This window comes from Gadus macrocephalus, chromosome 9, assembly GCF_031168955.1.
Source record: "Gadus macrocephalus chromosome 9, ASM3116895v1".
Taxonomy (NCBI): Eukaryota; Metazoa; Chordata; class Actinopteri; order Gadiformes; family Gadidae; genus Gadus; species Gadus macrocephalus.
This window is the reverse complement of record NC_082390.1, coordinates 12,724,768-12,737,796: the sequence shown is the minus strand read 5'-3', so window position 1 is coordinate 12,737,796 and position 13,029 is coordinate 12,724,768. Positions and strand designations below refer to the sequence as shown.

The 13,029-nt window shown below is 41.8% G+C and overlaps 1 protein-coding gene across 1 annotated transcript; it reads left to right on the top strand.

The window, feature by feature from the left end:
* Positions 1-112: 112 nt before the first annotated feature.
* On the top strand, positions 113-12,994 carry LOC132464446 (ubiquitin-conjugating enzyme E2 H-like). Its single transcript, XM_060060821.1, has 7 exons — positions 113-423; positions 3,584-3,660; positions 3,752-3,826; positions 3,938-3,977; positions 4,234-4,286; positions 7,780-7,908; positions 9,888-12,994. Exons 1-7 carry the CDS (start codon positions 371-373, stop codon positions 10,010-10,012), a joined length of 552 nt encoding a protein of 183 aa, XP_059916804.1. The 5' UTR covers positions 113-370; the 3' UTR covers positions 10,013-12,994.
* Positions 12,995-13,029: the final 35 nt, after the last annotated feature.

Here is a 13,029-nt window from a genome sequence, read left to right as displayed (position 1 = left end):
TCTTAAACTACACAGAGAGTATCGCAAAATAGAGAGAATACCATGGCAATGTTCTGTGTTTACTCTAGTCAGTTATGCCTGCCTCTGCTGGGGCCCCTCCTCTCCCGACGCTCGTGTCGCTTGACGGTGATGTCACTCGCAGAGGCTGCTCAGGACAGGACAGAACTAGATAGGCAAGGGCTCTCAATGTGAAATATCGCCACGAAAACCATCGTTAAAACAAAGTGAGTGATTTGATTACTATGAGAACCCGTTTATGGACAGACTGGTAAGGCTGCTGGAGTATTCCAGGGTAGTTGCATTGTCAAGCTAAAACTGTTCTTTAGAACCATAGGTTAGCCAGTGTACTTTTGAAAAACAGATTACAAAAATGTCGTCTCCGAGTCCGGGCAAGAGGCGAATGGACACCGACGTGGTGAAACTGTATCCTTTTCACAACATCCACCAGATCGCCCTGATTGGGAATCCAACTTTTGTCTGTATGCTTCACAGCTGCCAGCTCGATTGTGTTGTTTACGTCGTAGGCAATTGTTTTATTTGATTTGAAATGCATCGAGTATTTGTGTATAGCTAGCTGGATTATTTGTGGTTTTATGGTTCTATGGTAAAACTATAAGCGACGGTTATTTCTGGAACAAGCATCGAGTCCGAGTCGGCTCACGCAATGCGTTAGCAAGCCAACTATTTACCTGTTTTGAGCTAAGCTACGGATTTGTTTTAAATGCCTTCACAGCCAACGCTGGTTTTTCATGTATTTCTGGTTAATCTAATTTATACCATAATAAACAGACGTTTCTCGTTGTGATTTGTCACATATCGAACCGAGGCCATCGGTAAACGCTGACCTCTGTAACTAAGCTGCAATTCGCGTCAAACATTGTTAGCATTAGCCAGCTAACAGTAAGTTAGCTTGATAATCCTCCTTAGTTTGGAGTCAACAAACACCGCGAGACATTGAACAATTTCTGTATTATTTGAAATTGCTTAGGTTGTAAAATGGAGGATTGCTTGAATGTCGGAAATTCAATCATTTTTGGAGGATTCGTGTTCGTTGGCACTGACAAATTCTCAAATAGCGTCAGCGTTAAACTATTTTCCTACAGATCTTTTGTTGTGTATTTAGTTGCACAATCGTTGGCCTGTTTTTGCCGTCGAACCATAAGTTCATATAATTGCTTTTTTATGGATTGTATTTGTAGTAAACTAATTTCATGACATTCACCAAACCCAAAGGTAGACGTGCTCTTACGTTAATTACATAATTATCATGGAAATACTTGATCCAAATCGTTTTGTCAAATTTGGTCCATACAAGGATATCATTTAATATCAGACTATTTGCTTGAAAATTCACACATTATCTTAGTAGTTCGTTGTGGGTTTAAAGACGACGAAACATTTTAACACACAAGTTTGTTGCCATTAAAGGCCCTGGCAGCGTGAGCTGAATTGTTTTGTTTTTGTCCTGCAGCTCAATCCCGCATTCTGATTGGTCCGCCTGTTACCATCCGGAACATGGTAGAGGGCGGATCTTAGTGACAGCTGATCGAGGAAAAACAAACGCGCTGTACTGTGTGCACATGCAGTGGTTGGGGGTTGGGCAGAAATCCCCTTTTGTTGACGAAGCTACATGTTATGGAAATAATAAATTAATGTTTATTGATACATTTAATTGAAAGTGTTTTCAAATAAAGAAATAATATAAGTGAAGCAGTAAATAAAACGATCTATGAAATAATTTGGACTACACTTGGTCCTCCATAATATATTTAATGTAGAAGCGAATATTTAAATGTTGCATGATAATCACAGCTAAATGGCTCTATATATATATATATATATATATATATATATATTTATAGATCTAGATATGATATGATATTTCTCAAGCCTTTATTTTTCCCATTACACAGTGAAACTGCTCTCATTTTGTTTGCCGTCTAGTTAATCTAACAGTTGCAATGGCTTTAAAGTCCTGCAATTTAAGTGCTCTTACTCAGTAGGGCTTTAAGAACTTTGGTATAAGAGCTCTGGATCCGTCATGTATCGTCAATTCAATGTTAAAGTTGGGCTATTTACGATTTTTCTTACATTCCCACTTTACTTGACATTTTTGCTATTTATAATAAATAATAATCACCTGCTGCTAGATGTCTAATAGCTTGGCTGCTGTAGAATCCATTGTTAACTATAGGGTTAGGGTTATTGTTTCCAACAATCACCAATTAAAAGAACACATTCAGTGTGAGAATGCCTAGGTTTAAAGTTAAGGTTACTGGCTGTAACCCATGTATACATTTTGACACCTAAATTGCTTTGTCAAATGACCAAGAATCATCAGTGAAGCATCAGGCGAAGAAGTTCTCTATTTACATGTTAACCAGAGAGTCTGGTGTTGTTTTTCTGTGATCAAGTCATATCCTGAGAGTCGGGTGGGGTTGAACTGAGCTGCAATCTTTTATCAACCAGACATTCGGGTGGCGTTGAAATGAGCTGTGATCTAGTTACAACCAGAGAGTTTGGTGGTGTTGAAATGAGCTGTAATCTAGTTACAGCCAGAGAGTTGGGTGGTGTTTAACCGAGCTGTGATCTAGTTACAACCAGACTTTTGGACTGTGTTAAACTGAGCTTGGTGCTAGCTAAAAGCAGAGTCAGCTTTTGTTTATTTAAAGATCCCCATTAGCGGAGAACGCTGTAATCAGCTACCCCTCCTGAAAATTCTTGTTACAACCAGATAGTTGTGTGGTGTTTGACTGAGCTGGGTGCTAGTTAAAAGCTTTGTCAGCTAATTCAGCTTTTGTTTCTTTAAGGATCCTTCATTAGCTGAAAATGCTGTAATCAGATACCCGTCCTGAAAACCTTTCTTGTAACCAGACAGTTGAGTATTGTTGATTTGAGCTTTGATCTAGTTACAGCTAGACAGTTGGGTGGCGTTGAACTGAGTTGTAATCTAGTTCAAATTAGATGTTTCGGGTGTGTTGAACTGCGCTGCAATCAAGCAACAGCTAGACAGTTGGGTGGAGTTGAACTGAGATGGAATACTGTGTTAAAACTAGATGTTTGGGTGGTGTTGAACTCAGCTGTGATCTAGTTAGAACCGGACATTCGGATGATGTGGAACTAAGCTGTTATCTAGTTACAACCAGACAGTCGGGTGGGGTTGAACTGAGCTTGGTGCTAGTTAATAGCGGAGTCAGCTTTTGTTTATTTGAGGATCCCCATTAGATGAAAACGCTGTCATCGTTTCAGCCTTCCTGAAAACAACACATAACACAACATACATATAACATAACAGACTTGTTTAACCTGATACAACCAGAGAGTCCATGTTGTTGAACTGAGTAGATCCACTCCTCGCCTCTGAATTATTGATCTGAATGTCATGAGTCTTGCTACTGGAGCCTAGGCTAACCCTGTCCAGGTGTCCAGAGTTCCTCTAACGTTATACACTGTAATTCCCTTTGCTGTTTTTTTCTGTTTCCGGTTGACCCTTCGCACTATTATTATGTCCTTTTGTTGTAAAAAAAAATATGGCGTTATCAGTTTTGGTTGTTTTGTGTAGTTTCCTTTACAAACCCCACAGCATTGAAAGCAAGCATGAGGTCACCATCCTCAGCGGGCTGAACGAGTTTGTGGTGAAGTTTCACGGCCCACCAGGAAGTATGTGCCAGACACCTTCACCCCCTTCTTCCATTTTGATAAAAAAGTTTCAGATTAGCTAACACTGAGTCTTGATGTTGTTGTTTTTCAGCACCGTATGAAGAAGGAGTTTGGAAGGTGCGAGTGGACCTGCCGGATAAGTACCCCTTTAAATCCCCGTCAATAGGTAGGTGTTCAAGTACCATAGAACCTTTTTACCTTTATTACCCAGCATGCTTTGCATCACAGAGCCTTTTAACATGACCTCTGTGATTAACCTGTATTCATTTATTTACAGGGTTCATGAATAAAATATTTCACCCCAACATCGATGAGGCGTGAGTAGGACTTCTGACTTTCAGACAAGTTTGTAGTGTCTTATCCATGATAAGTTCCACTAACAATGGACTATATGCACTTGAGTTGTGATGTAACCATAATGTTGTATACATTTTATTAAGCCATTATCATGACTGTGCTACATAATTCTTTCTGTAAATATGTTAATTGCAGAACTTGCAGAATAATTTTTCGCCATTCGACTTATCACCTTAATTCAACGTTGCTTTCGTGTATGGATGTGGTTCTTTCCAGGTCAGGAACTGTGTGTCTAGATGTCATCAACCAGACTTGGACTGCTCTGTACGGTACGTGATGTATTATATATATTCAACATTCATAATTACGCTGGTCATTAGAGTATTGGGCTTGTACATCATCACGTCACATCGCAATGGCCTTCGCCATTTTAGGAACATAAGCGTACCGTACCAGAGTGGTAGTTGGAATATTATACAGTCATCCATACAGTTGTTATGTTGATAGAAATAATTTGTAGCCTGGTTCTGCCAGTCTATCTTGCAAGGTCTTTTCAATTCCTTTCACAAGAGGGTCTGACCTTTTGGCCTACACACTACAGTTGATTAGTAGCTATGACTTGACAGATAACACCGTCAGCCAATGAGATTACTGTAATGTCACCAACGGAGCAAGTTGATACAGCTCATTCCAAAACAGGTTGAAAGACGTCATACACATGGCTTATGTCTTACACCGCTTTGCTGGCATTGATACGGCCGGAAATATGCTCTGCTGCAGTGCCCAAACCTTTCCTTACCAATGCCCCCCTTTTACATCGATTTATTTTCATACGCTGAACCACCCAAACTAAAATGGATGAAATGTGTGTTTTTCAAACTAAAATAAAAGACATCTATAAATGAACTAGCCAGCATGTTAACCCAAGCCTTTCATCCATACTTAAACTAGCTAGCATGCTTACTAAGACTTCCCATCTGTGCATTTAAAAACAAGCATCGTAAATGAGACCACACATGTATACATTAACTCACTAGCATGGTAACCGACCATGTATACTTGCTTACTAGCAGGTCACCGTCTCTAAGGATCTATATGTGACAACTGTACTGTACTTTTGTACAACATGCATAAATCTGGGAGTTGCATTTGAAAGGTGGAGACAGTTTAGAGCCCTGAAGGATTTAAAGAATTTAGAAAAACACATTGCTGTTCATTATGTGCACTTGGTGTCCTGAACCTGGCAACCCACAATTCTGGGCTGGAAGGGGCATTATTGGAGACAACTCAACAATATTTGGAATTACATACACAGTGCCCAACTTAAACTGTGTAAACTTTACATATTGTACCTTTTTAAGGCCAGTGTAAAACATAATTCCTTGATACATTCCTATGTTAAACATGATCTCAAATTATATTCATGAGTTAATGTAAGCAGCTTTGTTGAGTCAGCTTTTCCAACATTGGTATATTGTAATGGTATCAGTTTGAAGTGGGGGTGATTTGTTGGAGTGCAGTGTGCAAGAGACTATTTTTAAATAGTAGAGACATCACACACTCTTCCACAAAGAACTGTTTGTTTGTAAAAATTGTCCCAATTTCATCGTTGAAACAGGACACATTTTGTTTTCTGTATTTACATCTATTTATGTATTATGGGGTGCCAGGATAGTCAGTTATTTATTTAAAGGAGACATATTATGGTGTTTTCACAACAAGTTAACATAGTATTTGAGTTCCAGAAAAAAAATATTTTAAGCTGTTTGCTTGAAATAGCTTTAAGGGGGAAAAATCTCGCCTACCGCTATTCCCCTCTGTTTCAGTCCCTTCAGAATGCACTGTTTCTGGTGTCTGTAGCTTTAATGCAAATGAGCTGCTGCCCATTGACCAATGAGCTGTTAGACTGAACCACAGCATGGAGGAGAAGGGATTGTTGCCATTGGTAGACTCCTGGAGCTCTACATCTGTAATAATAATAATATTATCTATGGGTATTTATATAATATTATATCTATATATCAAGGCCAAAAGCTATGTGTGCCTCGGATGATATTATTAATCATAAAGACAGCGTCTGACATCTCTGGCACTTTCACAACAAGTAAAGACTCGTAGTGGGGGATATCTCAGCCATGGTTGAGCCTTGACTCTCTGAAGTCCGTGAACCGCGACATGGGGGACAAAGGGATTGTACTCCGGGAGCTGAGCTGCCGCGCTTGAGCTGCCGGACTGCCACCGAAGCTTCGGCGGCAGTCCGGCAGCTCCGGCGGTGTATTCCGGGGGCTGAACTGCCGCCAAAGCTTTCCAGCTGCTCCCGGAGGGTGTCCTCCGGGAGCTGAAAAGTCTGGCGGGGGGAGCTCGGCGGCAGTCCGGCAGGCTGCAGCTCAGCTCCAGGAGTACAATCCCTTTCTCCTCCATGTCTCCTCCTCCGGCGGCAGTCCGGCAGAGAAAGGGATTGTACTCCCGGAGCTGAGCTGTCGCCGAGTTCGCACCGCCGGAGATGCTTGTCCACAAAATCTTAGCTATGCTCTGATTTGAGGGCAGTGGGGAAGTGGGAGGTAATATTCAACTGTGCCCCCTTCCTACGTAGAAGCGGGCGCCAAAACTGACTCGCTTGTTTGGTAACTGTAGGCGGTCCACTTTCAGAAATGCATACCTCACTCAAAAATTCATGTACAGACTTTTTTCAAATCCCAGGAAAAGTGTTTTCATAATATGTCCCCTTTAATGATCTGCTGTATGATCTGATCTGCTGTAAGGGTAAAAGTCAGAAAGGGAATGCAACATCAAAGGCTATTTACGAAGAGCTACATTCCATGTCTTATTTATGTCCTGACTAGTTAACATAAATGTATATCAATTCCATCAGTTCTTCTGCTCAGTGGGGTTCTTCTTCTGCCCTCTATTTAATTTATTTTGAGAGTGTCTGAGTATGATTCATTTGCCCAGAGAAAATAAAGTTCAATGTTATAATGCACTCTGAAATGCAAATGAACCCAGATGGTGGGTTCATGTCCGAACTCCCTTTCATCTACAGAGGAGCAAACCATGTAATATAACACCCTACTTGGGTTTTGATATAAATCAGTGAGATAGACGTCTAGTGTTGGATCTAGAAACTGCACATTATTTCTTTGAAGTCCCATACGGTCCAAAGATGAAATAAAAATGCATTCCGGCTTCTGTGATGGGAATTCTTTTTCTAATGAAACCGGATTTGAGGGTGTGACTAAACATGAGGAATGTTGTTTGGACCTGTAATGATAGATTTATGCCCTGCCACAATGATTAAATCAATATCATTAATGGTTTAATTTGTTGACCTTATTGCCCCCACTTTGTGATTCATTCAAGGTCATAAAAAGTAAATATATTTCCATTCCCTTAATTCTTTAGTCTGACCCATCCTATTGATGGACTAGCTCTATCCCTTGCGTGTGCATTCTGAATTTGCAGCCAGCCACTGTTCCATTGTGGTCTTCCCATTATGCCATTCGGGCCCAGAATTGTTAAGGTCATCCTCCAGGGGGCTCTCTTGTACAACAAAAGTGTCACCAGCCTAGTAGTATTTAACTGGATGATGTGGGTGTGGGTGTTGGGCAACTAACCAACGTTTGCAACGACTTACCAAAAAAAAACAATCTGCAGACCCCAGGTTCTGTTCCCTATATTTACTCAGCCCTTGCTTTTTCAGAAACCAGGACTTGCAACACATGGAGTTTTTTGTAGCTACTCCGCTATTGATTGTACGCTTCTATTTGTTGTCAGCCTCACAGTGTTGGCACACAATGTAATGTTATTGTTCTGCTGTTCCAACAGACCTCACCAACATCTTTGAGTCGTTTCTGCCCCAGCTGCTGGCCTACCCCAACCCCATTGACCCTCTCAACGGAGACGCAGCTGCCATGTACCTGCACCGGCCCGAGGACTACAAACACAAGATCAAAGGTCAGTTTTTCGTCAGACTTGCACATATTTAAAACAACAACAGGGCTATGTGGTGGTTCAGTCCATAAATGTACACAAACCACAGCACAAGACTGAAAAGTGCAAGATCTGGTCCGCTCTATTAAAAATACAGTATGTTGACAAACATATCTATGTAGGGCTGTTCGATATGACTCTATATATATTCAGTATATTCTACACGTGAACCTCCTAAGATGGCGCAATTTGATTGGTTCGCTATCTCGGAATATTTGGCAATATCCCATGATTGAGATCTCAAACTCGGGATATGGTTTTTATGCAAAATGTCCCGCTTTGTTTGCTAACAAAAACAAAATAATCCCCTCAGGCTCCGTGAATAGTGGGGAGTAGCCTAGTAGTGGGCTATTCCCCACTATTCACTTCGTCTTTGGCGAATAATTGTTAAATATTTCGGAGGGCAAAATGGATGTGCACTGGAGCTCCGTCTGAGGAGCAGATTATTTTGATGTCCGTGTCCCGAGTGAGGGGTTCTACTCAGTATAAATGTTTGGCACATTTCAAACATTGCTCTTTATTACACTCGTACACAACGACGGTACTCAAAAAATATTTTTAAGTTGTCGTGGGTCGTTAGTTGAACGACTGAAAGTAGGGTTCAGATTTGACCGGGTGCAAACATTTATACTCTCTTCTGGCTGTCCAAAACAAAGCGCTACTCCATCTCCCTGCTCCACCAATAGCGATGACTTGAGGCGAGTCTCCGCACAGGAGATCCACTAAGAGGACTGCACGTCTTTGCATGCGCGTTGACAGCAGAAGGAGCGTGTCCAGCTCTCTGACCAGCGGCGGAGATCTTTGCATACGGGCTAACTCAGTGGGTCATTTGGAAGGGTCATCGTCTGATTCTAGCCATCCATTGATGAAGAATGTTTGTTTGCTAATTCTGTTTGCGATTCTGGTTTCTATGGTGAAGGGAGGGAGGAACCGCATACAGCCGTTGAATACAATCTGTCTGTGTACATTTGCATATAAAGAGAGAGATATTGGAAGTATATTTCATGTATCAATGCAAAACTCAGTGACTCGTGATAGAAAACTAACACCAGCTAGCTTATGCTTCAAGACCCTTCTTGGTATCCCATGACTTTATACACTGCAACAGTGTATATGTGTAATTAAACTGCATTACAGATTAAATACATTCATATATCTGAGTTTGTACATCCTCAAAGTCCAAAACTTTGTATTCATTCAGCTGCACCATTGCTGTAATGTGTACTGTAATTCACCTGTCGCTAAGTCATGCCCTCCTTCGTTATCATGACGAACTCGGAAAAACAAACCAGACCAGGTAACGAAAACATATGGATAAATGTCAGCTGAAAGTATATCAAAGCAGGTTTTGGAGAAGTTTTGTGCAGAAATGGTTTAATTTCTTCCAGAATCAATCGAAAGGGACTGCATTACGCAGTCCCTTTCATACAGAAAGTGAAAAACTTAAATGTAGTTGGTATTCTGGGGTGCAACACAGTCAGATCCACATTACACACTTTTTCTTTCCCAAGTCCCGTTGTGGCTTGGGAACAGGGATGAGATGTACCCCATTCTGTAGCCTCTCGGGAGACCGACTTTCCGTGTTACATGTACCCCAAGCACATCGTTTGACCATGTTTATTTATTTTTTCCACAAACAACTTAAATCCATTCAATTGTTATATTATACCTCCTCCCTGTTGTTTTAAACGGAGGGTCAATGTGGGTTAATAGAATCCACCCATTACATCCAACATAATTGACTGATGCTTACATCCACACCTAAATAAACCTTTGTACCATAATTATAAGCAAATGATAGATTTTGTACATCGCTTTACGGTTTTAGAGATGAGGTATTTGAGTTCTAGGTTAGATATAGGCTTGGTGTTGTTAAGGTCAGTGTAGGACCGCGGTCAGAGCATTGAGTCATGGGGATAACCACGGTGTCTGTTCTCCCCCAGAGTACATCCAGAAGTATGCCACGGAGGAGGCGCTGAAGGAGCAGGAGGAGCGCGCCGGAGACTCCTCGTCCGAGAGCTCCATGTCAGACTTCTCCGAAGACGAGGCGCAGGACATGGAGTTGTAGTGGAGAGGAGGAGCCCTTTCTCCTCCTTCTCCCCCCCCTCCTTCAGACTGTTTTTCCTAAAGACTAACTCTCTCGAGCTGGGACACCTCTCCCCTCCGGATGAGACAATATTTTTTACAATAAAAAAAAAAGAAGAAGAAATTATGGATTTTTATCTCAAACAAGGAGCTGCAGTGTGAAAAACAGCAAGTGGTTGTAAAAGCCCAGCCCAGCAATCTGTCCCACCCGCACACACTCAAACACTGAATGTGCTCCTGTGCACACGCGCCCTCCAGGATACTACAAGCCACAGTAAGGACCGACCCATCCACTGTACACGCTCCTTGCTACGACGCCCCTTGCTAAAACTAGCCCCCAGCTGAGGCTTTCTCCTTGCTTAGGCTACCCCCATGCTATGGCTATAGCCCCTTTGCTAGAGCTAGCCCTTTGCTTAGCCAAGCCACTTGCTAAGGCTAGCCCCATGCTATGTCTAGCCCCCTGTTAAGGATAGCCTTAACTAAGGCTAGCCCCGTCCGAACAACCACCAGTGTCATCAACCTTCAGTGGGACTGCGATAGGTCAGGGAGTTAGGATGGGAGGAAAACAGCCGCCATTTTGAAGCAGACTACATGGCCGCAAGATGGAGAGGCTGACATCTCTGAAAATCCCTCAATGTCTGTTGTTTGAATTGCCCCCCGCTGCTTTGCGTTTAACGTCGGCTCTCCCTCAGAGAGCATGACAATTCACCAGGACTTGCCGCTATCAACGTTAAAAAGTTAAGCTTACAGTTTGTTTAGATCTTGTGCTCTCATGTCCCTCTCGGAGTACGCCGACCACGTCGTTCTGTGTAGCACTGGGTTTAGCCCTCTTCTAGTAGGGAACATCACCGGACAGCCTATCCCCCTCAAATGTATTTATTTTACCCCAATGGAAAGATTTACCGGCACTTGAACATTTGGTGTGTGTGTGTGTGTGTGTGTGTGTGTGTGTGTGTGTGTGTGTGTGTGTGTGTGTGTGTGTGTGTGTGTGTGTGTGTGTGTGTGTGTGTGTGTGTGTGTGTGTGTGTGTGTGTGTGTGTGTGTGTAAAGGGGGAGGGGCTCTCTGTTAGGAAACCATTTGTCATTTAACAAGCATTTCTTTAGTATATGTTGGCCTGGCGGAACAGTACGGTGGTATAGGACAAGACGGAGCCAGCCTTGTACAGAGGGGATGGGGTGGGGTTGGTGATGTTAAGGGTTGGGTTTCAATGTTATGGGTTGGGTTGTGATGATTTGGTGTTTGTGCTGTTGCGAGTACGTGGGGCAGGAATGTCCATTAGTCAAACTCTTTGATTCATCCCTATGCCTGTAGCTTGTTTCTATCATAGGTTTTTTGACTTGCATAGGGGTAAGTTGTTTTCAACCTGGGTGAGTCCTCATGATGTATAGTTTAATACTAAGGTCCTTACACAGTAGTGGATAAAAGAAACAAGCATCATGTTAAGATATGACTCTTGGAGCCTGAGGGTCCCATTGTGGCAGCCCTGTGAGTGTTGTTAACCTGTTGCTCTAAGCTCTGCACTTCCCCAATGAGCCATCCCCCCCGCTTCACAAAGTTAGTTCACCTGTCGTTTAGAGGAGCTCTTGGTTGCTTGATCACCATCCAGTGTTTGTTTTAGACTAATGGTGAGCATTGATTTGGGCTAACATCTGGAGTAACCAGGCTGACGTCTGGTTAACATCTGGAGTAACCCTGTTGACATCTGGAGTAACCCTGTTGACATCTGGTGTAACACTGTTAACATCTGGAGTAACCGGGCAAACATCTGGAGTAACCAGGCTAACATCTGGAATATCCAGGTTTAAATCTGGGGTAACCATGTAAAAATCTGGTTGCCCTCTGGAGCAACCAGGTTAAGATCAGCTAACCTCTGGAGTAACCAGGGTAACGTCTGGTTAACATCTGGAGTAAACAGGCTAACATCTGGACTAACCAAGCTAACATCTGGACTAACCACGTTAAAGTCTGAAGTAACCATGTTAACATCTGGAGCAACCATGTTAACATCTGGAGTAACAAGGTTAACATCTTGAGTTAACTGTAAACATCTAGTTGACCTCTAGAATTACCAAGCAAACATCTGGAATAACCTCTGGATTAACCAGGCTGACATCTGGATAACATCTGGTGCAAGCAGGCTAACACCTGGCTTTTCCCTGGAGTAACCAAGTTAACATCTGGAGTTACCAGGCTAACGTCTGGTTTACATCTTGAGTTAGCAAGTTCATGAGGATGGATCTGACCTACAGTGATCTGAGTTCAATTTAGTGGTTCAGCTGATTCCTTTGTTTTTCAGAGAACGGCGTAATGGATCTGAGGGATCAGTTGAGGGCGTTGTCTCTTATATGCATGAAAACTGTCTGGAAACAAGGCATTCAAAATGTATTTAGTGTTAATGTTGAGGCTCCCGTGAACTGTTAAAGTATTACAGGCTTAAAGCTTAAGGTTTACATCTTAACTCTCATGAAAATCAGCTAGAGTGATGCGGTCACTAAGAAAACAAATATCTTATTCTACTTATTTTAATTAATGAACCAAAATAATCCCTATTGTTTGTAGTTATTGGGTTGTTCCATAAAGAGTATTTCCATAGAACAAATTAGATGCCCCAGAGCGAAATGTTAATCATTAACGTGTTTAAAGTCTAAATTTATTAGTTTGAATATTTTACGTTGGTAACCAAATAAATAGGGGACGGATCGAGGGACAAGACGCAGGAGAACCTTTTCTTTAAACAAACAGAACCACTGTGCGAGTTTCACCTTGACTAATTATCATATTACCCATTTTATTTTACTAATGTACGGCATACAGTATATTTGCCGAAGATTTGTTTAAATGTTTTTATTTTGTGTTATAACCCTGATGTCAAAGATACAAGTCATGATGGCCCAATATTTTAAAAGCAAAAAAGAATAAATGTGCTTCCCTTGTATCTTGAATAAAATAAACAAATAAAACAAAGGGTGATTTATGTTATTTGTGATTTTGTGGATATG

Excerpts from the sequence above, each read along its gene's own strand:
- LOC132464446 (XM_060060821.1), top strand. The coding sequence starts at position 371 with ATGTCGTCTCCGAGTCCGGGCAAGAGGCGAATGGACACCGACGTGGTG. Across the intron at positions 3,661-3,751 it reads GTTTCACGGCCCACCAGGAA|CACCGTATGAAGAAGGAGTT; the intron begins GTATGTGCCAGA and ends GTTGTTTTTCAG. Across the intron at positions 3,827-3,937 it reads CTTTAAATCCCCGTCAATAG|GGTTCATGAATAAAATATTT; the intron begins GTAGGTGTTCAA and ends ATTTATTTACAG.